The sequence below is a fragment of the Osmia lignaria genome, chromosome 7 (assembly GCF_051020975.1).
Source record: "Osmia lignaria lignaria isolate PbOS001 chromosome 7, iyOsmLign1, whole genome shotgun sequence".
Lineage (NCBI taxonomy): Eukaryota > Metazoa > Arthropoda > Insecta > Hymenoptera > Megachilidae > Osmia > Osmia lignaria.
In genome coordinates, this window is record NC_135038.1 from 1,273,238 (window position 1) to 1,301,112 (window position 27,875).

Sequence of the window (27,875 nt, forward strand, 5' to 3'; positions counted from 1 at the left end):
TTTCGAAGTTTTTGTAGCTACGCAGTTTCGACTAGGCAATCATCCCAAGGAAAGGTTGACTTGTATTATTTGAAAGATCTAAATATAGCCTCCTTTGTGTGCCTCGCCTGGGATTATCTCCAAGTGCTTCGCACTGGCGAGGTACACAAACTCGGTATATTAACGGTTGAACTATTCAAACTAATAAGAGGAAAGAAAAAGAAGAATTATTATTTTAATCTCAAACCCCTTTCTTGTGTTCCCCGTGAGGAATCTAAATATAGCCTCCTTTGTGTGCCTCGCCTGGGATTATCTCCAAGTGCTTCGCACTGGCGAGGTACACAAACTCGGTATATTAACGGTTGAACTATTCAAACTAATAAGAGGAAAGAAAAAGAAGAATTATTATTTTAATCTCAAACCCCTTTCTTGTGTTCCCCGTGAGGAATCACTTCCAAGTGCACACGCACCCGACGGAAGAACACAAGATCGGAGGAGCGCGAACAAGGAAACGAAGAAATAAAATCAGAAAGGCCCTTCCTTGCGCCCCTCACGTGGAAAGTTTCCAAGTGCAGCGCACTCGATGAGGAACGCAAGGTCGGGTTGATGGAAAAAATAAACCCTGACGTGACAGTGTCCCTTTTTTAACATAGATACATAAATAATTTGTCTTTTAATATAAAATTCTTTCTATCTATAGTCCATGTTCTAAAATTAATAAATAAATAAATAAATAATTAGTCAAGTAATAAATAAAGTAGCTGCACTTCGTCTTAGGGGACCAAACATTTTTGGTTAAAAATTATCAAATCTAGTAGTTTTTGACCTGAAAAGTCCGAAAATGCAAGTTAAAAGTTTAGGAAACCAATAGTTTAAAAGATACGAGTACATAAAAATGTGTGTACTTGGCGTACTTTGACAGATCAGTACGACGCCATATTGTCCAATGAGTGGAGTCGCCGTCGGTAAAACAGAATTATATAAGTGGTGGTCTAAACCCGGTATACCTAAGGTTAAGTTTTTTTTTATAAACAATATCCCCTCAGATTTGATAGGAACTTATGGTCTCACACCCAACAAATAGAGTCCAAACAAAGGATTGGATGCGGGGAAGAGTCAATATGGCATCGTACTGACCTGTCAAAGTACGCCAAGTACACACATTTTCAAATTCTCATATCTTTTAAATTATTGGTTTCCTAAACATTTTACTTTTCCAGAACACCGTTCAGTTTTATTTGGGAAAGCAACGAGACAAGCGGTTTCAGTTAAGCGTTCAGTGTTGTGCATAACTATGCTGTGTACTCTTCAGTTTCTTGTTTTTCTTACAAGGGAACATCGGGGACTGATACACTCCGATTTTGATGAAACTTTGCATAAATATTTATTCGACCTGTTTAAGAAGATAACTGTAATGCGTTGGTGCCCGTTTTTCACTTTGAGGGAGATATCAACCCTTTTATCCGAACCGCCCTTTCTATATACGTGCTTATAAATCGTAAACGACAAAAGATATCAAAAAATAGTTGAAATAAAAGTTATACCGTTTCTTGAGGTCTATAAAGCTGCGTGTAAGTTTTTTTTTTAATCATCCTTTTTGCAAAATTGAATACCCCCTCCCCCTCCGTTTTGATATCTCCCTCAAAGTGAAAAAAGGGCACCAACGAATTACAGTTATCTTCATAAACAGGTCTAATAAATATTTATGCAAAGTTTCATAAAAATCGGAGTGTATCAGTCCCCGATGTTCCCTTGTAAGTCAAACCATATCTAAACACCAACCCTAGTGGTAGAATATTAATCTTTATTTGTGTCCAAGGCATACATTTTATATGAAATTTGAACAATCAACCCTATTTTTAACCGACTTCGAAAAGAAGGAGGTTACTCAATTCGATCAGTATGGTTTTTTTATTTTTTTTATTTTTGTGTGTTCACCGATTACTCCGAGATGGATGGGCCAATCGAAACGAAACCTTTTTCATCTTGTAGGGTATGTATTCCGATTGGTCCCATTGAAAAAAAATTTTTCATTTTTTCATTGTTATTGCAAAATACAGGAAGTTTTTAATGTCAACATTGGACGATTTCAATGACCTTTTAATATGTTATCGGGGACATGATTCTGAGCAACTGTTTCATTATGCATAATTAACGGAAAGCTTTAGTTTTCGAGATATTCGTGAAAAACTGTTGTTACTACTACAGTAAAACCTGGATAAATTCAACCAAGATTGGGACCCAGTGGTTGCGTTTACCTAAGCGCGGTATCGAATCTCGGGTGACACGCGACGACCAGCCAAGCGTGAACGTAGAAAGGGACAGACAGTGGTGGAAAGAGAGAGGTCCGATAATCAAAGGAAGAGCCGAAACATATCGGTGTAACTAATACTAATTGAATCAAAAAACTTTTTTATTTTTCACTTTTTTTTAGTGAAATTTTTACTAGCGCATTGGTGAGATTTTTGTGATTAAAGTGGTACCAAGTCGACATAGTTTCAATCATAATTACTTGCTAAAATTGATGTTAAAAGTTGGCGAAAAGCAAGAGAGATCGAAATCAAAACCAGTCGCGGTGTTGGCTTTGGTTTCAAAGGTTTCATTTATCCTAGCGAGGAGTCGATTCTGGGCATTTAATGTTTCATTTATCCAAGCGTGGTGTCGATTCTGAATCCGCACACATGTTTTCTATTCAGCCGACATGCCGATTCTGTGTCCGTTGTAAAGTCGCGGAGTTCTCTCTCTCACTGAGTCCTCGGCGTACTTTATGTAATTTGATCTACGTTGTCAGATAGATAGGGGTTCTCACTTACCTTTCGCTGGATGAGTAGAACCTATCTATGGACGGAACCTGTGGTGGTGTGTCGTCCAAGTGTTGGAGCGGTAGGGTAGATGTTCGAGTGAAGATCACGCACTTTCGATCACAATGAATGTTTATTCGTTACTGGTACAGTCTTTCGATTCGTTAGCGTTTTTACAATTGAAGTTTACGGAACCTTGCTCTGTCGAAGTACTGTGCTTCGTAGCAGAGTTATATAGGTTTAGACTTATTTAATTAATCGAGTTACCGGAATCTTGCTCTGTCGAAGCACTGAGCTTTCGTAGCAGAGTCGTGTAGATTTTTGAGGATCAAACTCGGAACGGTACTTCGCGGATTATATTCGCGGATTTTAGTACTTGTACTTGAATTGAATTTCGAACTGCGCCTATGAGAACTTCTTATGAGAACTATTGGTAAAATTGACTGCGTGCGGGCGGGCCCGATCGCGTTATTTTATATTGATGAATGAGGTCGACATTTGATTTGGCAATTCGGGTGAACCACCTCGTTCGGATCGTCAGCGTTCTCGCCGTACGATGACCCGGCTGAGTATTCCACGTGTATATTCGTCATCCAAAATTTTATTTCGTCCTTGCAATATGCCATAATAAATTTTCATAATTGTCGAAACTGTTTTCACGAATGATTTGGTATAGATCATAATAAATATAAATAAATATATTATAATAACACATGTCTTGTCATTTTTTATTATCAAATCCGTTTCTCTTATAGGTATTAACACTTTTGAATCAAATTTTTGTTAAATAACATGAAATATGTCTAACAAGTGAAGTAACGTATTTCAATATGATTTATATTGGTACAACTTAAGTACCATAATATAGGCAAAAATTTCCCAAAATTTCATTAAAATATTTCCAATAGAACCGAAGTTACAGATTTTTGATCGCCGAAAGCCGTTTTGTCCCACTGTGCGACGTCAAGCTCCGCTTTCGTAGCCGACGCTGCCACCCCTGAGCCCGCACGCTATGCGCGCTCTGATTCGCCAGTGTTTTTGCTTAATAATTCAAATACGAAGCTTCAAACAACATTTTCGTAAAGGAAAATGTTGTTCAGAATCACCCCAGCTACCACCCCTTCACGGGACCAACGCGAGTTCTGGGACACCCTATATAAGGTTTTAACTGCCAGTCCTGATTAGTTTCTGAGATATGAATAAAAATATTTCTGTACAATACATTGAATTCTGCCTTAATACCATATTAGGCCTTTTAAACTACTGTATTTAGTACTGTAACGCGTGACAAGTGACTACAGATACAAAAAGGTTGGACATGCTTTTGTTCTCGAGGGATCATGATGTTGGGGGTCCCAGACACCCCTTGGCGAGACTATTTATTTATTTAGTATAAGTTTCTCTTGGGGTATGACCAGTGTCAGATACTCCAAGATGGTTTTCAGGGAAATTTTCCCGCACTCTGCCCAAAGAAAACTGGTGTCTAGTTATTTTCTCATAATTGGAAATATCCTACTTTTTAAAAACTTTTTTTATTTTAAATTTCTTGGGGTCGCTGATTTTGGTCTTTAATTATAATGTGTTTTATACAATGTGTTTTGTATTTTGTACTATCTTCATAAACTAGATGTCGCATCTCTTTCTCGTTTCCCTTTTATACTTTTATAATTGTTCAGCTTCATGCCTTTAAGTTCACCTTCCTTTCGTCTGTTAAGTCGCGAGTGAGAGACGGCGCGCGACGTACAAAATACAAGAAAAGAAAAATTATATTCTTATCAAAATGCGCGGTTGAGAAAGGTTTAAGCGCTGCCACCAGTCCTAATCACTTATGACGATGATAATCACTTATGATTAGAACGATTAAAAAGAGTCAGTAGAATTTGATGTTCGATTTACTGCTGAATCCGACAATGCTCTGGTCCCATACGGGCCCCTCGTGCGAATTTGTGCGTAGATGGTAGGCGTGATAGTATAGGAAGGAAATGTGTTTGAACGCAAACTAATTAGAAACTGAATATAAGTAACAAATGTATAATTTCAGGAAAAATAATTATAACAATGAAAACGGTTTAGTTAACAAAAGGTGCATGCTATGTAAAATACATGAAAGAGAAAATAGAATATATGAAAAAGAATATGAAAATGAATATATTAAAGAGAAAATGTAACGTAAATTTATAACGGAAATTAACAGAAAAGACTATTTAATTTATTGTATCCGCGATTATGATTCGAACTACGGCGTGGTTCTCGACAAATAATTACCGAACGGCGAAAGGAGACGGTCCCAGGGGGGAAACCTCCAAGACAACAGTCTCGTGGGCTGTCTCCGTCTTGTACGTGGTTGGAAATTTTACAAATTTGATTTTCGGTACCTCGAACTCTATGATGAACGGGACGATCTAGTGGGAAACTTTCAAGATAACAGTCTCTTAGACCGCCCGTTTTGCCTCACTCGGAACCAGATTCGTCAACTCACCAAACTCGAAGTTAGATAATGTATGAATATGTATGTATATGTTTGCTTTGTGCTGTAGCTGTCTGGTAATCTGGAAAACGAAGAAAGGATGAGAACCTTGACACACGCGCACTACGCGTTCACGATCGGCCTTTTATTACGGTGTACGGATTCAGACAATTTATTAAACGAGATATAATATACGAAAAACAGCGCGACGCGAGAAAAGAAAAGTATAATTACTGCGGAACGATTTAAAATTGAAAGTGAAAGATAAATAATTGAAAAGTGTGAAATTTAACGTATTCACTAAAGTCTTTGACGCGGAAAATGAGAATTGCAATCTCCCGGCACTCTGCCTTTTGCAAGGTCTTTACCGGGCAGCTAATTACTACGATTTTTCACACGGCAACTATTGCTTAACGCGAACACGGGCTCCCCGTCACGTACCTCACGATTATTCGACGAAGAGTGATTTGCCTCAGTCAAGCGATCGACGTCTCAGCGTTCGACCCACGATCGGTACCCCAAAGTGGGGACATCATTCGGCAAATCAGGGTACGTGTCGAAGGGGAAGGCCCACGCGTATTGGGCTGTCTAGGCGCGCTTCGTAGTCTCTCATCCCTCCTTGACCTTTCATTTCAACTCTGTCTAACGTTGACTATTTCTTTCTACCCCGCTAGCGCTACATGAATTTCGTGCGTCGCAATTTCTACACTTTCTAGAATGTTCGAAATGGATTCTAACTCGATTTTATTTGCTTCTCGATAAACGACGAGGCTTTTATAGACGATGTTCTGATATCGATAAAACATTTTTATTACCGATATTTGTTTCTTGTTAGTTCATTCGATACATTCAATGGTCGTTCAATTTTTCATTCTTTATACGCGTTTTTACGGCTTGCGTGATAAGGGATACGGCAATCTATGTTTTACCATTAGCTAGTTATGGGTATATTCCGTTTGTATTTTTAATGCGAGTTTACGTATATTAGGTGATAACAATTTCTATAAATATATTCTAGAATATTTCCTCGTGTAAACGCTTGGCAGATTTTATTACCTAGTACTTGTGACAATACGTGTTTATTATCCCCGTCGACCGTTGTCTCGAACGTTCTTGAACATCGGTCAACGTTTTCAAATTCCCAGTGGTTGTCACGCAAACCTCGCTTTTCATACTTATTCAAACTATTTCGTATCATTCAAATCAAATCGCTTTCATGCTTTATTGCACTCATTCTCCCGTGGAAGGACCGGCTGACGCATGCTCTACAGGTATGAGAGGTATTTCGCCTGTGAAGTAAAACAAAAATTGTATTTTCTTTGTACTACGCGGTTAAGCTGGGAAACTTGTAAGCGCGTTGCACTGCTTAACCGCGCAGCGAAAGATGTTTATGATACCTCTCCTTAATCTTAACGGTTTCGAATTTCTATGTGTTTATAACTACGCAGTTCGGCGAGGCAATCGTTCCAAGGGAAGGTTAACTTGTATTATTTGAAAGAACTAAATACAGCCTCCTTTATGTGCCTCGCCTGGGATTATCTCCAAGTGCTACGCACCGACGAGGTACACAAATTCGGTATAATAGACGGTAAACTATTGGAAACTACAAAGAAAAGAAAAAAAAATCTCAAACTCCTTTCCTGTGTCCCCCGTGAGGAATACCTTCAAGTGCATACGCACCCGACGGAGAAGCACGAGATCGGAGGAGCGCGGATAAGAAACGAAAAATTAGGATAAATAAGGCCCTTCCTTGCGCTCCTCACGTGGAATACCTTCAAGTGCTACGCACCCGATGACGAACGCAAGGTCGGGTTAATGAAAATTGGCCCGAACGTAACACGTCCAACTTCCCGGCTCCTTTTTTTAACCGGCTTCGAGAAAGGAGGAAGTTACTCAATTCGATCAGTATATATATATTTTTTCTACATTTGTTATGCGTTAATTTTAACCGTCGCCACGCGGACCGCGGCAGCACTCTACAGCGCGACCGGCAGCCACATTGGATGCCGGTCAGGCCGACGAATCAACGCGCTCCACGTCACAGAGAAGACGCCAACGGCTCTCGCTATGACGAAGCTGGTTGATCGGCCATTACATTCCTGTATCGCTTCGTTTAAACACGTGCTAGATCAAGTTTTTAAATTTTTCGCTCAAGCTCAAGAAATTACGGTTTCTCTCAAGCGCGCTCACTTTGCCAACGGCTATCGCGTTCGCGTTTGCTTCTTAGCTCAACAAAAACGTGTTACACCAACCGTGGTCGAACACAGCTCGAACTCTTGTTTCATCGCGACGCGAGTGAGATACGATCAACGATCACTGTACATTTCTGTTCACGTGAAATTCTTGTACATACTGTATATACTTTTGTGTTCTATAAATATACTTGTGTTTGTTCAATCTCGTGTGTTCAATTCGTCTCACCGCCTTCCGTTAACCGAACCGGTCTCCTCGACCAAAATCGTGGACATTTTCAATCTTAATTTCAAACAGAGATAGATGGACCAATCGGAACGAAACCTTTTGCATCATGTAGAGTATGTCTTCCGATTGGTCCAGCTAAAAAAATTTTTCATTTTTTCATTATTGCAAATAACAGGAAGTTTCTAATCTCAACCTCTGTCATGAGGTTTAACGAAGACCTTGTTTGGTGCTAAATCAGATAAAACTAGACCATCTAAACCTTTAACACGACTAAGTGCAATGTAAATTTGGCTTTTTGCAAAATTCTTTTTGCCAAGATCAATTACAGCTTTGTTTAATGTAGTCCCTTGTAATTTGTACACCGTTACTGCCCAACTTTGAATAAGTAATATTCTGCGCTCGACAACTCCATAACCTTTCGTCGCCTGAAACGTTGCTACAACTGGAGATATTGGAATGTAACCGTCGATATCTTTGAATCTATTTCTGTATCGAAATGAGCGTGCTGGCTGCAGTACCGATGGAAGTGCCGGAATCGCTCAGCATTGAGCGTGGGCGGTGAAGGGTATTTGTAACAGTGTTGTAGCAAATAAAACCACAGTTTGTTAACGAGTACTTTGTAACATTTATTGTTCAGATTAACAGAACACGACGACGCGACGACGCGACGATGACGAATGTTACAGGAACATGATCGAGACGGAAAGTTTGAAGGTGACGCGATACGCGTGCGATTTTTCTTCTAGACAAGACACGAAGCGTGTGCAATTTAAACAAAAACTTCGGCTTATCCCGGGATTAGTACCACATTCCGATTGTGTTCAAACTTCATATATATATATGTGTGTTAGGTTAGTGGTAACGTAAATATGAAGTGTCAACGTGCGGAAACTTCAACGTGCCGAGATAGGAAATCTACCTTTCATTTGAGTTCTGTGTCCCAACAAGAGAACATCATGTCTTCCTGGAATTTTGCGCGTCTTGAGAGAGAGATCTGCTCTTCTAGGGAGCAATCAATAAGGTATTCCCAAAAGAATCAACTGCTGTGGCATGCGATGGAATACCCAGTTCATCGAAAGCCGATGGCCTTCGACATCAGTCGGAGCGTTTTCGGACAATTTCGATGCCAGTACTATCGAAAGTATCGTGATGGCCGAGGCGAAAGAAATCCATCTTACCGGACTTTCTTTTGGGAATGGCGAATACCAATTGAAAAGGTATTCCGCTTTATCTGTTGCTTCACCAGGAATAAGGCTTACGAGGAAAGCCAAGGAGAAGCCTCCGAAGCCATCGCTTCGCTGTATCAAGAGATACGCGAGATGATAATGTGCCACATCATCAATCAACAAAACGCACGGGGGAAAATAGATCGGTCCGGAATCGTCGTTTAAATTGATGAAGCAAAATTCGGCCGCCGCAAATACCACTGCGGACGTGTTGTTGAAGGTCATTGGGTCCTTGGAATGATTCAGGACGACAGCGAGGACCTTCGCCTTGAAGTTTGCCCTCGTCAGATACCCTGATCGACCTGATCAAAAAACATGTGGAACCCGGTGGCCAGATCCACACTGATGGATGGAAGGGATATCAGACCCTCCCTCAACATGGCTACCAACACTTCTGGGTGAATCATAAAAACGAGTTCGTTGCCTCAGATGGAACTCACACCCAGACGATAGAGAGTTCTTTGCGACCGATAAGGGTTCACCTTAGGTCTAAGAGAATCCGTGACGAATATTTCGCTGACCATCTGGTGGAATATTTGTGGCGAAGGTGATGCAAGAAAAATCGGATCGACACCTTCGAAGACAGCTTGAATGCTATCAAGGATTCATTTCCTCTTTAATCTTGTTAAGGTTGAAAAAAGGGAGGAAAGGGCGACCCTAAACTGCCCAGAGCTAAATCTTTCCCAGTGCGAAGCAGTGGATTTTAGTACCACTGGGAAAAATACGTGGGGGCAAGGGTAACCGTGTAAAAAAACTGCCTGATGGCCGGCTAGGAAGCCCCTCACCTTCATGCGGGGCCGGCTGATTTCGCCGAGAGGGGATAAAAAGAGAAATTAGGTTAGGTTAGGTTATATTTTTTTTGTCTGTCACATAGAAATAATATAATTTTGTTTCAATTTAAACCATAAATTCGCTTAAGGAAGCTAGAAAACTCGATATACCATAACTTCGCACGTTGGGACTTCATATTTTAGTTGATTATACCCTAAACACTTTTTACCTACAGTTTGAAGAAAATCCAAGTGTGGTACTAATCCGAAGTCTTACCCCGATTGGGCCTCCTGGGCCTCCTGGGCCTCCTTCGATGTGTGCGAAACAGAGTTGTACCTTGTACAAAAAGTCGGTGACCGTCCCGACGACTCATCGCGGTGTTATTTGAATTTTGAACAGTTTCCAATGGACTCGTCGTCAAATTTTATAAGTATAGTAAAACCTGGATATATGCAAGAGGAATTGGGACCCAAACATTGCATATATCCAAGCGAGGTGTCGATTCTGTGTTTGTAAACATTGCATATATCCAAGCGAGGTGTCGATTCTGCGTCCGTATCATATTACACGGCTTCCGCGTCGAACGTCTCGGTTCGCCTAGAGGGATCCCCCCAAGTGGAGGGGATAGAAATCTTGCGTATATCCAAGCAATCTTTTCTTGCATATATCCAGGTTTTACTGTACTGAGTTCAGCAAATCTCCCTGTTCTAGTTGATCTCTTCGAATTGTCGGCCATGTAAATTTCTTTACTATTCTCATTGCGCCGTTTATCAAACTATCAGAAATATATATATAATGTAATGCAAGTGTTTTTAAATGCTACCCACACATTCTTTTCTATTTGTGACATTTTGTTTTCAGATTCTTTATCTTTAAATAAGGTGCGTATCTGTGGTCCTATAAAAATGCCCTCTTTAATTTTTGCCTCTGACAAAGCTGGGAATTTTAACTTTAAATATTGAACAGCTGCTTCGTTTTTGTCCATGCCCTTTACGAATTTTTTCGTGATTTCTAATTTGATATGGAGTGGTGACAAATATATATTGTTTTTATCCACTAAACTATTGTATTGTACATTATTTTTCGCAAGATGAAAACTTTTTCTTAGTGGCTGTTTTGAAACTCCGAATTTTCCTCGAAATATTTGCGGAATTAAGACGAGTTTCCTTTCAAACGCTGCTCGTTGGAGCGTGAAGCAATTCGACGCAATTGCGAACTGGTATTTAAGCCATTTTCGGGGAATGCCTTTAAACGGTGCACGTGAGATTCGTAGACGGTTTTAATCCGCAACGGAATTCGGTGTAAAAACGACTTATAAGAAGACCGTGTTTACTTTTCGTCAAATGCCGACTAAGATCAGCAGTACAACCGAGGAGGGGGAGATTCTACATGAAAAAACAAATCGAAAATAAAGAAAAAAATTTTTTCATTTGAGACTTCGTTCTTAGATGGATGGATCTCGATAGAAGTCATATGTCACTTATAAATATTACTTATTTCTACCTATGGATTTAGAGTGGATTTAAATGAAAATAAGACATGTAATTTAGTTACTAACTTACTTTATTAATGCAAAAATTATTGGAAATGCTGCCCATTGTGCTACTAATTGTGATACTAATGATATCAGTAATTAATACTACTTATAAGTGACATATGACTTTTATCGAAATCCATCTAAGAACGAAGTCTCAAATGAAATAATTTTTTCTTTATTCTCGATTTGTTTTTTCATGTAGAATCCACCCCTCCTCGGTTGTACTACCGATGCTGGGACACCCTATATATCTTTCGCCGTCTCGCCTCGCCCCTCAACAGGTGCCGAGCTACTCGATCCACCCGGGAGAACTTGTGAGGGGAGGAACGAGAGGCGGGGAACCGCGAACCTCGCCTGCTCTTCGGTTATGATTTATTTTACATATAATAAGAAATTAAATGCAAGCAAAAATTGTACAGTTCGGTAGGATAAAATTAATTAATCGTAAGAAAGCTGTAGAATTAACTTGAGGTGATAATGTAGAGGAAATGATTAATAATAAAGATAGAAAACTCTCAAACAGTGGCCATGTTTTAATATTATAATGGTCTGATCTTGCACGACTGTCCCACTCACATAAAAAGCAATAGTATTTGGTATAACCGCTTTGAAGACTCATTAATATAACAATAACTTTTAAATCTCCACAGATATGCCACTTATAGCCGTTGTAGTTTATTTTGAGTAGAAATGTTTTAAAAATATCATACGTCTTTTTATGCTTTCTGCGGTATGCAATTGGTACTGATGGATATATATTGTCATTATGTAATAATACTGTCTTTAAACTGGTTTTTGATGAGTCTATGAAGAGCCTAATTTGTTGAACAAATTTTCTGTGTCGGAGCAGTAACATAAATTGTTGTGAATTGAAAAATATTGTTGTAATTTTTCACCTCTTTTCCGAAAGTGACTTACAGTTGTCTCCGGTGCAAGCAAGTTCCACTGTTGTAACCTGGAGGCCAAAAGTTCTGATTCAGTTTTTGTTAATTGTAAATCTCGTACTAAATCGTTTAAATCTACTTGGCTGATCAGATGAATATTGCTTCGTGTAGAAAATTTTTGCTCAGCTTCATCAGACGTAGTTTCGCTTGAACTTGAAGCTATAACAGCAGTTTCGCCTGAATTTGATGATATAACAAGAGTTTCGACGACTGAAATCGACGCTTCGTCTTCTAGACGTACTGCTCGCATAGCCGACGAAACAGTTGGATAGGAAATTACACGAGGTGCCCAATCTTTATCTTGATCGCCAAGTTCGCATTTAAAATATTGCTGATATGCTTGTTTTATAAGTTCTGTAATGTTTCGTACTGAACTTTTAAACACCACTTCGCCACACACATAACATTTATTTGGCCTATTAACACACGCACGGGACATTGTTATTTACATTAAATTATTAATTGCACTAAACTAGAACTATTATTATGTTATAAAATAGCGTTACAAATAATAACAATAAAATCTGCACACACTAAATAACACACTGAATGTAACAATATAGTACAGATTAACTCTAAGAGAATATACACAACGCACGACTCTGGTAGTCTGACGAAATGCGAAATATTTGGCTGTGGTGTCCTTTTTAAGGTATTTTATCTTGTGTTTGAACAATTTATGACATGCTCAAGAGCTAAACGAGAATGGGAGAATGTACGTCTCTTAAGGTATGTGTTCCAGATGTTCAGCGACAACGTTAGGTTTTTAGATATCGGAGAGTTCTAGAAGAAGTGTCTAAAATGTGAAATGCATATGAAATACAGTTTTTCAAAGTTATTTAACTTAAACTGAAACAATTTAAGAAATAATTGCTATAAACTCTTAATTATAATTAACTCTTCCAAACATATCTTCGTAATTTTGGGAAAATAGGAATTTTCTAAAACGAAATTATTGCTCTAAACATTTTACATTCATGGATATTCATATTACATAACAAAACTATACACCCATGAACTTCATAATACTATATCGCATGCACGATGTTCAAATCTAAAGCATTGATTTTAAAAATTCGATTTGTTATAAACCTGGAGTGATTACTATGTTATATCGGCAGCTTAGAAGGGGCGGGCGGGGAACTTGGTTCGCGCGCTGCCGTGCGCGTTGATGTATTATATAGTATGCCACTTATTTTCCTCTGTGATAGGATTGAATGAGCGTTAACACAATTGCACTTCATGGTATAATGATATATATTAAATGAAAACTGAAAAATACATTAATGTGAGAAAATAAACGTGTACGATCTCCTTCTTTCATTGCCGATCTATCTGTACCACATGGGGGCGCTCTTGTCGATATCCGGGAGGTGTGTTCATACTTCCCAACAATCCCCTCCTTTGGACACACGTCCCTGGTCTATCTGCAAACATCACCTTAATACATGATAAGTGTTTCTCATAAGTTAAGCCCTTCGTTAGGATATCTGCTTCCATTTCTTTGGTGGGAACCCCTTCCCCTTCTTTACTTCATCCCTTACAAAATAGTACTTTCGGTTCATATGCTTGGTCCGATTGGTAATATTGTTTTTCTTAATCCAATCTCTGGCGGATTGGCTATCTGTCTTTAAGACCACTGGGATTTTACAGGCCTCCTTCATTCCCAAACTGTCTAGTAATGAATACATCCACCTTATTTCTTTTACTCCTTCGCATATTGCTATCAATTCTGCCTCACACGTAGATAAAGCGACTAATCTTTGTTTTTGACTTTTCCATCCGACTATTGTATTGCCTATTTTTACCAAATATGCACCAAAGGATTTTGCCGTTGCTGTCGTGTTCCAACTGGCGTCCGTGCTTATAGTCAATTCTGATTCCTTGCCATGATAAAATAGTTTGTAATCTTTGGTTCCCTTTACATATCTGTATACTCGTTTAAGAGCCATCAAATGTATCTTCCTTGGTTCACGGCTATATTGGGACAACCTCGATACCGCAAACGAAATGTCCGGTCTAGTACCCACTGACAAGTACATCAACGATCCTAGCATCTCCTGATACTGAGTTTTGTCCGCTAGTGGAGATACTTGGAAGTCATCGAGATTCTGCTGTGCATCCAACGGAGTTCTTGCTACTATGTTGCATTCTTCTAATCCATACTTTCTCAATATTTTTTCAATATATCCTTCTTGTGATAAGCTGAACCCCATTTTTCTATTCTCTACCTTGATATTTAGGAATTTTATTTCATCTCTGGTTTCAGTTAATTTGAACTCTTTTCCTAATTCCGACATTATCTCATTTATAATCAAATTATCTGTGCCAATGACAATACAATATACGTAAATCCCTAATATTATTGTTTTACCTCCAGTTTCTAGCTTGTAGACACAGGGATCCTCTGGTATCGGTTCTAATCCTATATTCCTGAGGGTTTTGTCGAACCTTTCGTTCCACGATCTGCCTCATTGTGGTAGCCCATACAAGCTCTTCTGCAGCTGACACACATAATCTGGACGTCCTGCATCAATGAATCCTTTGCGTTGTTCTAAATACACTGTTTTTTCCAATGTACCGTATAAATACGCCGTCGTGACATCGTACTGTCTTATCTGAAACGTTTTAATACTTGCTATGGCAATTAAGCATCTAAATGATTCTAACTTGACTACAGGGGCAATCCAGATTTTCCTTTACAGTATAGATCCATTTGCTCTTTACGACCTTCATGCTCTTCTCTCTTGGTACCAGTTTCCATACTTGGTAGCCATGTATCGACTCCATTTCCTCCTGCATTGCATTCCTCCAATTCTCAACCTTCTCAGATTCCATAGCTTCTTGATAGTGCTTTGGTATAACAATAGATGATCTGTAATTTTCTATATTTGCTTGCATACAACTATTCTTTATCCTTTCTGAATGTCTGGCACCTTCCTTTTGTAGTCTCTCTTCTTCCTCCAGTATTTCGATTTGACGTCGTAACTATATTTCTTCTCTTGTACTTCCCGGTTTCCAGCCAGGTCTTCCTTTACTTGTTGGGTTTTCCACTTGCCCATCTTCAATCTGATGCGTCTATGCTGGTAATTCACTTTGATCTTCATGTTCATAATTGCTTTTATTATTGTCATCTTGATTTATATTTTCATTACACTCTACTATAGCCAAGAAGAGGGCCCGAAGGGAGCGTCAAGCTCGCGAAGGGAACTCCGGCGGGACTGTCCCCACGGACAAGAGATATGAGGCTGGAAAGGCCCCAGCGACGGTGACTGCGAAGGGAGGCCCGGCAATCGGGCAACCCAACGCAGGAACGTCGAAGACAGGCCATAAGGGAGGGGACGGTAAGGGGCTCAAAAGGTCCCGGCCGTCCATATCCCCAAACACCCAGCCTCTAGCGAAACGGCGACAGAAGGTTTTCCCGTCGCCGGTTAGCTATAAGGAGGCGGTGACGACGGAGAGGAGGCTGGCCATAGCGCCAGCCAACTACCCAGAGTCAACACTCTCAGAAGAGCAGGGCTCCAACGTCGAGCGGGCGATCGTGGAGGCGATGTGTGGGACCCCCAAAGGGGACACCATGCCGCGTTTTGACGAGTGCCGGCTGGACGGGGGCATTCTGCTGGACACCTGCGCGGATGCCGGCTCAATAGAGTGGCTAAAGTCAACCGTCACCGCAATCAAGCCCTGGGAGGGAGCAAACCTCCAGGTCATTGATAGTCAGCGGCTTCCCAAACTGAGGAGGATGCCAACCGTCATTCCCGGCCCTCCGACAAAAACGGAGGCTATTATGAGGCTTATATAGGGTCAAAACCCAGGCCTCCGCACCGGGCTCTGGAGGGTCTGGAGCAGGAAGGAGGGGCCGAATTCGGTCACCCTGGTACTGGGTGTTGACCCGGCCTCACATAGCCTCATAGTAAGGCAAGGCTTCGAGGTCCACGTGAGAATGCGGAGGGTCCTCTTCAAAGAGGGACCTGCCGGGCCCGCGGAGGACCAGAAACAGCAAAAGGAAGGCCCCGGTACAGGTGCGGTGGTAACTGGCCCGGGCACCGAGGGCGGAGCATAACGCGAAACGGAAGGAGAGAATGGGGAACGTGTGGAGTCGCAAGAGACACCCTCGAAAACCCTTCGTACCCACACCGTAGCCGACCCACCCCTTGAGGTGGAAAGAAAGAGTGAGGAAGCCGGACCCTCGCAGCGACCCAGGGAAACCGGTACAACCGTCCCGCCGGGTAGATACCCAGGGCTGGGCCGGCGAGGGGAAGGCCGACCTTGGCAGAAGCCACGAAGAAGACCGGGCTAATCCCACTACCCCACTCCCTGAAGGCCGGTACGAGGGATAAGAGAGGGAGAGGCTCCGGGAGGGGCCCCCCTCAAAGGTAAATTTTATGGGCCCCCCTGGGGAACGCAAAATTGCCGAGAGCATTAAGCGAGACCGGACCAGTGCTGACACCAACAGGGTGTCAGACGATACCAGATTCTCGCAAATTAATCTGCAACATTGCATTGCGGCGACGGATATCCTCCATCACCGCCTTGTGACAAGACGGACAGATATAGCCCTCATACAAAAACCTTGGATCTCCAAGGAACGCATAGGAGGGCTCGATACGAGGTGCGGCTCACTCTACTACGACGCTACATCTACAAGGCCCAGGGCCTGCATCTTCGTCAAGAAGGAGATAACGGCCCTGAAATTAAATGAATTCTGCACTGCTGATCTTTCAGCGGTTAAGGTCAAACTTAACCTAGGCGGGAATACGTCTGAGCTAGTGATCTGCTCGGCGTACCTCCCGTATGACTCAGAGGGCCCTCCACCTATAAGGAAACTCAGAGCTCTGATAGACCACTGTGCAAACAATGGTATGCACCTGGTGATCGGCTGCGACGCCAACTCGCACCACACCGTATGGGGCAGTACCAATACTAATGGAAGAGGCACAGCACTGCTAGAGTACCTCGCCACCACGGGTTTGGAGATCCTTAACAAAGGCTCCGCCCCCACTTTCGTCACCTCACGCAGACAGGAGGTAATCGACCTGACCCTGGGCTCCGCAAAGGTGGCACAGGTTGTCAAACATTGGCAAGTTCGAGATGAGTGCACACTCTTGGACCATCGCCAAATCACTTTCAACCTAACAGGTGACAGGGTGGGCGGCACTGGGGAGGCGTACAGGAACCCAAAGGCCACCAAATGGGCACTCTACAGAGAGGGCTGGAAGGGAGGCTTAGGGGGCACTGTCGGCGTCCCAGGACCGTAGGTGAAATCGAGCAAGCAGTGAAGCACTTAAGCTCCGCCGTTACTCAAGCCTACGAAGCTGCCTGCCCTGTCAGAATCGGAAGCAGTAGCAAAAGGGTCCCCTGATGGAACAAGAAATTGGACCAAGCCAGGAAGGATACCGGAAGACTACTGAATAAAGCCATGAAGGCAGACACGAAGCTAGCCTGGGACAGCTATAAAAGGTCCCAGCAAACTTACAAAAAGTTAATAAGAATCAGCAAGAGGACAGCCTGGAAGACCTTCTGCAAAGAAACCGAGGCTCTATCTGTAGTTGCCAGGTTAAGGTAGGTCTTCTTAATAGGCCCCTCACCGAGGTTGGATCGTCTCAGACTCCCAAATGGAAGTCTGACGAACAATCACAGAGAAACATTAGAACACCTCATCCAGACACATTTCCCAGGCTCAGTAGCGGAGGGTCGGGAGCGGCGTCATAGTGATATCGTGCGCATCGACCCCGCTCCAGCGGACTGGGGAATAGCTGAGAAGGTGATAAACACAGACAGGGTGAAGTGGGCCATCGGCTCCTTCAAAAGATTCAAGAGCCCAGGTACTGACGGGATCTTCCCGGCACTCCTTTAGGAGGGCGGAGAGGACCTGAACAGACGCCTGGGCCAGATCTTCAAATCCTGCCTAGCGAAGGGCTACGTACCCAAAGCCTGGAGATACTCCAAGGTAGTGTTCATCCCGAAACCAGGGAGGAATAATTACGACCTTGCTAAATCATACAGACCCATCAGCCTCACCTCTTTCATGCTTAAAACGCTGGAGAGGCTGGTTGACAGGTACATCAGAGACGAGGTTTTGGCCAGCAAGCCGCTGCACCCATCTCAACACGCCTATCAAAACGGCAAATCCACCGAGACGGCACTACATAAACTGGTAGGTTTAATTGAAGGCGCACTGTCGATCGGTGAATCCGCCCTCTGCATTTTCCTCGACATCGAGGGGGCGTTTGACAACACCCCTCACGATGCTATACAGGAAGCCGCGAGGAGGTACAATATAAAGGACTCCGTCGTAAGATGGATCCATAATATGCTGACGAATAGAACAGCCATAGCAAGCCTGGGAGAGGAGACGGTGAGGGCTGACGTCGCGAGGGGCTGCCCGCAGGGAGGAGTCCTGCCCCCCCTGCTGTGGACCCTCGTGGTTGACGAACTCATACGCATACTCGCCACGGAAGGCTTTGAGGTTCAGGGATACGCCGACGACCTTTCTATTACGGTCAGAGGCAAAAACCCGTTGGATCTAGCGAGGAGATTGCAAAAGGCCATCACACTCGTAGAATTCTGGTGTCGATCACACTCGCTCTCGGTTAACCCGAGCAAAACGGAGTTGGTCCTATTCACAAGGAGGCGACGCTTTTACTTTAAGGCTCCTCACCTTTTTGGGACGCAACTACAACTCACAGATGAGGTTAAATATCTAGGTGTAATACTAGACAAAAAACTCACCTAGAAGGACCATGTGAACAGGCAGACCCAGAAAGCAGTCAGCACCTACTGGGTCTGCCGCAGAATGTTTGGCCCTACATGGGGACTCAAACCAAGGGTGGTCAGATGGATATACCAGGCCATCCTTGAACCTATCATAACATACGCCTCGATTGTGTGGTGGACCTCCATGAAGAGGGGAGCACATAGGAAGGCTATAGATAGAATATACCGAATAGCGTTGCTGGGGATCACAGGTGCGCTCCCCACCACGCCCACTATGGCAATGGGTGTGCTGCTCGATATCAAGCCATCCCATCTAATAGTGATGGCAACGGCTTGGAGAGCAGCCATCCGCCTCCATCAAGCGGAAGAATGGTCCCCGGCGAGCGGTGGGCACACCGAAATCCTCAGGGATCTGGGATCGGAGTTAATTCTGACCCACGGTGAAGACCGCTGCAAGACGGAGTACCTCTTCAGACGAGAATATAATCTAATCCTCCCAGATAGGAAGAAATGGCTGGAGGACCCAAACGTCATTCTGACTCCTGGGGGGCTGGTTTGGTTCACAGACGGCTCCAAGACCGGATCCGGCACAGGAGTCGGGATTGCGGGGGAGAGCCCAAGGGTTGAAATAACCCACAAGCTGGGCCACCACGTTACGGTCTTCCAAGCAGAAGTGTTTGCCATCTGGGCCTGCGCCAAATATAACTTGGAAAGGGCCCACTCAGGCAAACACATCTACATCTGCAGTGATAGCCTGGCCGCGCTCAGAGCCCTCCACAAAATGGAAATTGGGTCGAAGCTAGTCAGGGACTGTGCACTGACTTTAAGAGAGCTAACTCTGAACAACAGAGTTAAGCTGGTATGGGTACCAGGTCACGCTGGTATCCCAGGCAACGAGAGGGCTAACGAACTGGCACGACTGGGGGCGACAAGCTCCCAGCCATACCATGAGTACCCCATTGGTGTCTCAACCTACGCGTTGAAAGGCCTGGCTAAGGACTGGTTAAACCAGGAATTCACCAGGATCTGGCACAACGCAAACGGCATGAGACACACGAGGGCCCTACTTGAGGGATCGTCACAGAAGCTGGGTGATACCTTAATTCACTTGGACAGGGCGCAACTGCGCATGCTCGTAGGCCTAGTGACAGGACACTGGTATACGAGGAAACACCTCGTGCGCATGGGACTCATTGAGCAGTCGACATGCCCGAGATGTGAGGAGGAGGACGAAACACTTCTCCACGTACTTCTAAGATGGAATTGCATGGAATTAAGGGCCCTAAGAGGATCAATCCTGGGGACCTTGGAACTCTCATCATTAAGCATTTCGGCTGGCCTGGTGCCGGCGCTTCTAAAGCTTGCAACAGAAGCCCAGCTGCCAAGGCACAGCCAGTAATGTAGGCTGCCTAGCGGCCCGGGTACAATGGTCCCCAAGGACTGAGTGCCCGGCTAGCCTCGACTTGACTTAATAATAATAAATAATAATACCTACTATAGTCGTCCACTATAACATAAACGTACCTGCTTCCACCCATTGACGGAATGGGCCACACACGTCCATATGTAGCAATACCAATGCTTCGTTTGAAGTTGTGTTTTTCAGTGCTCTGTGAGGATATAGTACCAATTTTCCCACTGTGCATGCCTCACAGTCTTCGAGTTTCCCTGGTAAGTATGTCAGATTCCTTACAGCTTCTTTCCTTTTCATCGTGTCCATGTAAGCTTCACAAATATGTCCTAGCCTCTTGTGCCACAGCATTTTCCCATTCATAGTACATTCCTTACTATTGTGACTGCATTCTTCATTTCTAGGTTGCTCTTCTTCTAAGCTATCCATCTTCCTCGTTAAGTAACATTTTGTTTTTCCAATATTGTGTAATACATATATACCATTGATCTCTCTGGCCTCACCAAGCAATATTCCTTCCCTGCTAGTTATTTTGACTCCATTTGTGTTGAATTCTACTCTATTTCCTGAGCTCACTAGTTGGCTCACCGACAATAAGTTAGTTCTTAAGCAAGGCACATATAAAACGTTTTCTATATTAATATCTCTCTCACCTTCTTTAGTCAAAGTCTTCACCTTAATATCACCCTTGGCTTTGGAATGTTTTGATTTACCTTCTTCTGCTAGGTTTATCTCAGTGTCATAAGGGGTAACATTTATCATCTATTCTTTATGTGGGGTCATATGAGCTGTCGACCCTGAATCTATAGTCCAATCTTCATTCAACTCTACATTTCTCTCATTTGCTTGTCCCACACTACATGCGTTAAATGAGAATTCTACTTCACCCCTAGTCACTACATGTGCTTACTCTTTACGGTTCACATTTCTTTTACCTTGGTTACTTCGTCTGTTGTAGGTATTTCTTTGATTCACTGAATCATTATTTCTCTCAGTAACCATATTAGGTTTCTCTTGTCGATAATAGCATTGTTTAGCCTTATGATTTTTTCTACCACATATAAAACATCCTGAACTGTGGCGTTCAGTGGTTCAATAAGCCTTCTCGCCCTTCCATGTATTCACCGAGCCATTTTGCATTGGACTCCGAGTCTTCTCTTCTGATAGAGCCTGTTCTATTTCTTCTAGTGTTAGTGACCTTTGCGTTCTCAACACACTAGCTGTCTTTTCCATTTTGGGGTGTATTCCCCTAACTACATGAAAGGTGAGTTCTCTAGCAGATATTACTTGCCCCAGAGCTGCACTTCTGGATGCAATGTTCTTTGCACGGGTGACATACTCTTGTAGCGTTTCCTGACCAGCCATTTTTATTTATCCGACTTCGAAAAGGAGGAGGATACTCAATTCGATGTGCATATTTCTTTTTTTTAATGTTCACCGATTACCGCAAGACGGATGGACCGATCAGATCGAAAATTTTGCATCTGGTAGAGTATATTTCCCGATTGGTCCCGCAAAAAAATTTTTGTATTTTTTCATTCCTAACGACTTATATCGCAAAAAACGTAATAGTTCATTTATATCTTCCGGTGTTTATGCTGCAGGGAATGTACCGATAGCGATGAAACCTTTCACATTTAGTAGGAGGTATATCCGCGATGATCTCACTTGCAAAAATGTATTGAATTTGTTAATAACTACTGTTATAGCAAAAAATCTATGCCTTCATGTTACTCTGCAAGGAATGTATCGTTCGCGATGAAACCTTTCATATTTAGTAGGATATACAGGGTGTCACGCGATTACCTCGACAGCTGAAGAGGGATGATTGCTAAGGTGATTCTAAACAACTTTTTCTTTTGCCAAAATGTTGGTTAAGGCTTGGTTTTCAAATTAATGACAAAAAACACCGACCAATCCGAGCGCGTATAGCGCGCAGTCCCAGGGACTGCAGTGTCGGGTACGAAAACCGAGCCTGACGTAGGTCGCGAATGAACGGCTTGGCACCCCGTTAGCATAGCACAATAAAAAAACTGAACTGGTAGAACATTTTTAGTCGTTGTTTAGAATGAACACGGAACCTAATCTCTCGTCGCCTGTCATAATGTAAAAAAGGAAATTCTAAGGATTTAAAACAACAAATAAAAATGTTTGAAGTGGAATATTTAATAAACGCTTGAATTGGAGGCTACGTTAATGATGAAAAATTTGAAAACAATTTAAATGAAACTTACTAATTCGTTTCTAAATTAACTTGCTACGCTGAAAGCAAATAATTCCCACTAGATCACTGTGTCGATTCTGAACATGTATTTTCTGAAAAAATACAAAGAAAAATAACAATCGCGTTTGTGCTAAAATAAAATACAATAAAAGAAAATTCAGATTATTAATTACAAAATAGTTTGACCTAAAATAAAATACAAAGGAAAAATTAATTGATTAGTGAACGCGACTCTAGATACGATTATGAAAACTCTAAATCTATAACTTGAATTTATCTAATAAAATTATTCAAATAAATTGTTCGATTGTCGGAAAATTGGCGTGGATCCGTTCCGACACTGTAGGAGCTAACCCGTTCGGCCGCAGTACGATTTCTGGGTAACTTAGCCGTCACTGATAGGCCGCATCCAAGGAGCTTCTGCTTTCGCTCGCTCGTAAAGCTTGGTTGCGAACACTGCAGGATGGTATCGTCGCTCCAGAGCCAGTGTACTAATAGGCCGCATCCAAGGAGCTTCGGCTTTCGCTCGCTCGTTAAGCTTGGTAGCGAACCTGACACGTATGAGAACCGCTGCGAACCGGTGGTCGAGCGCCCGGGTCTGACGCGGAACCTTTGCCACCTTGCCGACAAAAGAATTTATGCTACTGAAAACCTATGTAGTAATCGTATCATAGATCCATGTCGGACTACGATCAAAATCGAAGTGAAACAGCTCCTCGCGGCACGCTCGTATTTATACCCGAGATCTGCTTACGTAGCAGTTTTTTCTACACGCATTTTCGATACCGGAAGTGCTTGGACTTTGACCGGAGTGTACGTGACCCAGCGCGTATCGTTATCTCTGTCTATGCGTAGTGCTATCTCTCTTTATTCTGCGCTCTATTACTATCTCTTTCTACGCGTTATTCCTATCTCTATCTATGTGTCCTGCGTCGATCTTTTATCGACGCGGTAATTATCGATGTATATTTTTGGAGTATAAATTTTGTTAAGTATAAATATTAATAAATACAACATTCTTTTCCTATTTGTTAAATATGAATATAATTATTAATCGAGATCATGTTAATACAATAATAATAATAAAAAAAAACGAAGTGTTACAAACTTAATTGTATAAAATCGAAAAAATAAATAAATATTTTAATAATTATTAATGATGAGACTTTGTGTTTATTCTTCTTCTTGCGGGATGTTACAGAAGCGAAAACAATCCAGTCTATATCTGCAAAACTGTATTAATGCAACGATGAAACGTGTTTATTTTTAATTTTTTTGCTATGGAACTTTTATCAACAAATTTGTGATATTTTTCTAATTAAAACAAGACCAAACACGATGTAAATCGGACAAGTTTTGTTATTAATAATCAATTTAAATTGATCCAGTCCATCATTAATAACTAATTAAAGTAAAGTAATTAAACCGATCTATGTCATGTTTAGATTCATTTTAATCAGAAGAACCTCAACAATCCAACGGTACTATCTTTTCCAAGGTAAAACGAAAATTAGTCCAAATGTAATATTCCTTACTGAATGTTGATTTGTTTTCCTCGCGGCATCCCTTTGTAATACATCTATCTCGAATTTTCGCGTAATACGTATTCTTTTTCCGTGTTTACGGATTCGAAGCTCCGCTGAGCTCGAGAAAATTAGTATGTAATAGGGCAATGTCACACAATGTTATTAGCCGGCGCAGAGGAAAGGAGGGATCCTTCGCACACCCCGCCGATTTTGGCACACACAAACCGTGTGAGCCAAGGCGGGACACGACCAATCAGACGCACACTCTTTCCCTCGAACAAGTTACGAACGACGAGCAGCAATCAGTTAGAATTGCGACGCTGTCATCAATTGAATTCATGATTCATTCCGTTGAAGATAGCGATAGGTATATATTCAAATATATTATCATAATTCTAACTATTTTTTTTTTTTTAATTTAATTTAATATAAATAAGGAAAAGGGTTCAATTCTGCTTTAAGCGAATCATTGTTTGCGAAAACAAACAGAACAATTCTGCTTTGAGCGAATCTAAAGAAACAGACAATTTCTGCTGTGAGCAAATCATTGTTTCTGAAAATATAAACAAGGATAAAAAGGGTTCAAATCTACTTTAAGCGAATACAAAGAAACTGGCCAATTCTGCCTGGAGCGAATTATTGTTTGTGAAAACAAACAGGCCAATTCCGCTTTCAGCGGCTAATTAATAAAATAAAATAAAAAAGTTTCGATATATATAATTATGGGTAGACCTACAAAAGGTGCATCCCGTATGAGAAAGAATCGTGCGAATGGATCGGACGATGTGAAGCAATTACGTCTTTCTAAAGAACGTGAAAGAAACACAGAGGCACTATTGAAGAAACTATTGACGATCGCCGTTCGAGATTGTCTACAAAGCGAAAATATGCTAGTTCGAAAAAATCGCGCGAAACGATTGACGAAAGAAAATGTTGGCTAAGCAGAATTTCTAATCGTTTAAAGAACGAATCTGCGGAGGAAAGGTCACGCCGTTTCCGATTAATCCACAAGCGTTTAGCAAACGAATCTGCGGAGGAACGATCATGTCGTTTAGCATTAATGCGCAGGCGTTTAGCGAACGAATCTGCGGAGAAACGGTCATGTCGTTTGGCATTAATGCGCAGGCGTTTAGCGAACGAATCTGCCGCGGAACGGTCACGTCGTTTCGCATTAATCCGCAGGCGTTTAGCGAACGAATCTGCGGAGAAAAGGTCACGCCGTTTCCGATTAATCCGCAGGCGTTTAGCGAACCAATCTGCCGCGGAACGATCACGTCGTATCGGATTAATCCGCAAGCGTTTAGCGAACGAATCGAATGAGGAAAGTTCGCAACGTCTAATGGCTGTGAGAAATCGTATGCGGAAAGTACTACTAAGTGAACGTGTCGAATCAAGAAATACGCGTTTAAGAAATATGCGTGAACTAGCTAAAAAACGGAGAAAAGAACTTCTCCTTCAGGAAGACTACTTTAAATCGGCTATTAATATTTTTGCTAATGTACCGTGTGCAGTGTGTTACAAGACTTTATATCCGCAGCAACGTTACGCTTTACACACGCAGCCTTTGTCTAATCTAGTTCCTGCAAATCTATTAGAATCAGAGAAGATAACATGTTCTCGTTGCCTAAATCATCTTAAAAAACACAAAGTTCCATCACAGGCATTCTGGAATAAAATGAAACTCATGTCTGTACCTCTGGAGATAACAGATTTATCGGAAATCGAAAAACAAATGTTGTGCAGAATAGTACCGTTTCTTAAAATCATGAAAATTCAGAATCGTTTCAGTTAAGATTGGTGCAAAGGTCAGGTAGTTATCGAGTTATTTGCCCGCGATGTGTTCGAAGTAGCCGAGCAACTTCCAGTTAGATTAAACCAAACCGGTATAATGATTGTAGTGGAAAGCCTCGAAAATTTGGAGCGACAACGACAATTTCAAATAAACGTTGGCAAACTTTATATAAAATAATGCTTTATACAAAGATGTGCGACCATGTGTTTCTAATATTACCAATAACATTTTCGAAATAGCTCATGTCATTGAACAGCCGGCTATTGTCACAAAGGAACTTGAAGTTGCGCAAAGAAATATTGAATCATACAGTAGATTTGTAGACGTTGGTCAGAATGTAGCTGTTGGCGAAATTCCCCAAATTGTTTCAGCCCACGAAGTTGGCAACGATAGTATTTCGTCAGTGCGTCGTTACCGATAGCGGCAGCACCTCTCGGGCCCACTTTGTCCACGCGGTCCCCTCTCCACGCGCTTACCGGCACGATCGACGCCATCATCGATCGTGTTCTTCTTGATCGTACGCTTCGAGTGCACGCACGTGTTTCCTGCCCACGCTCACGTTACGTTTCAAGTCAGACCACTCTTTGGTAATATAACAAGTATCGACCGCGCCTTGTCCACGCAATTACTTTCGAGTATATCTCGTGTAATTGACCGCGCTCCGCCCACGTATTTATTGTTGTAAATTGTTCGAGCCCACGCAGTGTAATTGTTTGACTTTGTACATTGTTTATGTGAATTGTGGTTTTACTATTGTATATTTGACGAGCAATAAACGAGTTGTGTTTGTTGCAAGGTGTGCCTCTTTACTCTACCCGCTCAGTCCACGTGAACACGCAAACATTTTGGTCCTTCGAGCCGGATAGAGGCACGCTCGTGTGTAACGGTTTCGAAGACGCGTGTAACGGTCGACGACGCCATTACGCGTACCGGCCGCGCCCGCTCGTAGAACACTCAGTGCCAGTGCTAGTGAGGTGAACACGTCATTAGTTTGTGACCACGCAGTCGACTCTCAACCATTGAGATGCCGAAATCGCGGGACACCTCACCGGCTTCGCACGACAGCTCTGCCCGCTCCAGCAAGGCGGAAGAGGAAACGACCACGGCGCCCCCGCTTCTAGAAGTCCCGGAAGAGACGACGCAGCCATCACAGACCATGCGCACACGCTCACCAGCGCGCCTCTCCACAGAATTGCAGGTTCGTGCGAAGGTGCAGGAGGAGCGTCTGGGCACGATGCTGTCCATCGTGGAAGACCTTCAGGCCTCCGCTGCAAAGGACCCATTCTCGATTCTTGCCTCAGAAGTCGAGATTACGAAGACCACGCTGATGGAAATGCATCTATTGTTCCATCAAGAGCACCAGGCTCTTAGCCGTCTCTGGCCGGTGTCCCAACTTGAGCACGGCTACTACAAGGACAAGGTGGCCTCGCAGGAGGAGAAGGTTGTTTTGACAGCGCGTAAACTAATCGCTCAGCTGAAGCACCGTCTCGGACCAAGCACGCCCACGCAGCCAACGACGTCCACGCAGACTCCCGCAGCACGCAGGTCACGACTGCCAGAACTTGCGCTCCCCAAATTCGAAGGAGAGTACAACCGATGGCAGGAATTTAAATCGGCGTTTTTATCCGTCATCATGGACCGCGACGACCTCTCAGAAGTTGACAAGCTCCACTACCTGAAAGGGGCATTGTCTGGCAACGCAGCGCAGGTCATTGTCCACCTGCCCACGACTAACGAGGCCTTCCAAAAGACGTGGAAACTCTTGGACTCCAGGTTCGAGAATAAACACCTGAACGTCCAGTCTCATATGGGCCGAATCGCCGATCTGAAGCCAATGAAACACTGAAGGGCTAGTTCGTTGATAAAGATGACGAACATGATCGGCGAAACGCAGGATCAGCATTACTGCTTTCTGCTGAGTCACCTCGTGAGAGTGCTAGACTCCGACACCAGAGAACGCTGGGAGTCCTCTCTGAGCACTCAGACGGACTACCCCACGTTGACGCAGCTCACGACCTTCTTGCTGAGACGCGCCAGAACGCTGGAATAACTGGAGCGG

At 42.7% G+C, this 27,875-nt stretch overlaps 3 protein-coding genes across 3 annotated transcripts; 2 read left to right on the forward strand and 1 right to left on the reverse strand.

Annotated features, from left to right (window-relative positions):
* Positions 1 to 1,714: 1,714 nt before the first annotated feature.
* LOC143305439 (uncharacterized) lies at positions 1,715 to 12,077 on the reverse strand. The gene is made up of 2 exons (XM_076689106.1): positions 11,620 to 12,077; positions 1,715 to 10,943 (listed from the first exon to the last, which is right to left on the reverse strand). Exons 1-2 carry the CDS (start codon positions 12,056 to 12,058, stop codon positions 10,444 to 10,446), a joined length of 939 nt encoding a protein of 312 aa, XP_076545221.1. The 5' UTR covers positions 12,059 to 12,077; the 3' UTR covers positions 1,715 to 10,443.
* Positions 12,078 to 16,531: 4,454 nt separating this feature from the next.
* LOC143305440 (uncharacterized) lies at positions 16,532 to 17,404 on the forward strand. Its single transcript, XM_076689107.1, has one exon. It carries the CDS (start codon positions 16,532 to 16,534, stop codon positions 17,402 to 17,404), a length of 873 nt encoding a protein of 290 aa, XP_076545222.1.
* Positions 17,405 to 19,137: 1,733 nt separating this feature from the next.
* LOC117611155 (uncharacterized) lies at positions 19,138 to 20,262 on the forward strand. The gene has a single exon (XM_034339088.2). It carries the CDS (start codon positions 19,138 to 19,140, stop codon positions 20,260 to 20,262), a length of 1,125 nt encoding a protein of 374 aa, XP_034194979.2.
* The last annotated feature ends 7,613 nt before the right edge of the window (positions 20,263 to 27,875 follow it).

Bases quoted from the DNA above. Each gene is read 5' to 3' on its own strand.
- LOC143305439 (XM_076689106.1), bottom strand. From the start codon at position 12,058: ATGTTACTGCTCCGACACAGAAAATTTGTTCAACAAATTAGGCTCTTC. The intron at 10,944-11,619 runs GTACAATTTTTG...TTGCGGATTAAA, and splicing joins TAATTTTATCCTACCGAACT to ACCGTCTACGAATCTCACGT.
- LOC117611155 (XM_034339088.2), top strand. From the start codon at position 19,138: ATGGCAATGGGTGTGCTGCTCGATATCAAGCCATCCCATCTAATAGTG.
- LOC143305440 (XM_076689107.1), top strand. From the start codon at position 16,532: ATGGGCCCCCCTGGGGAACGCAAAATTGCCGAGAGCATTAAGCGAGAC.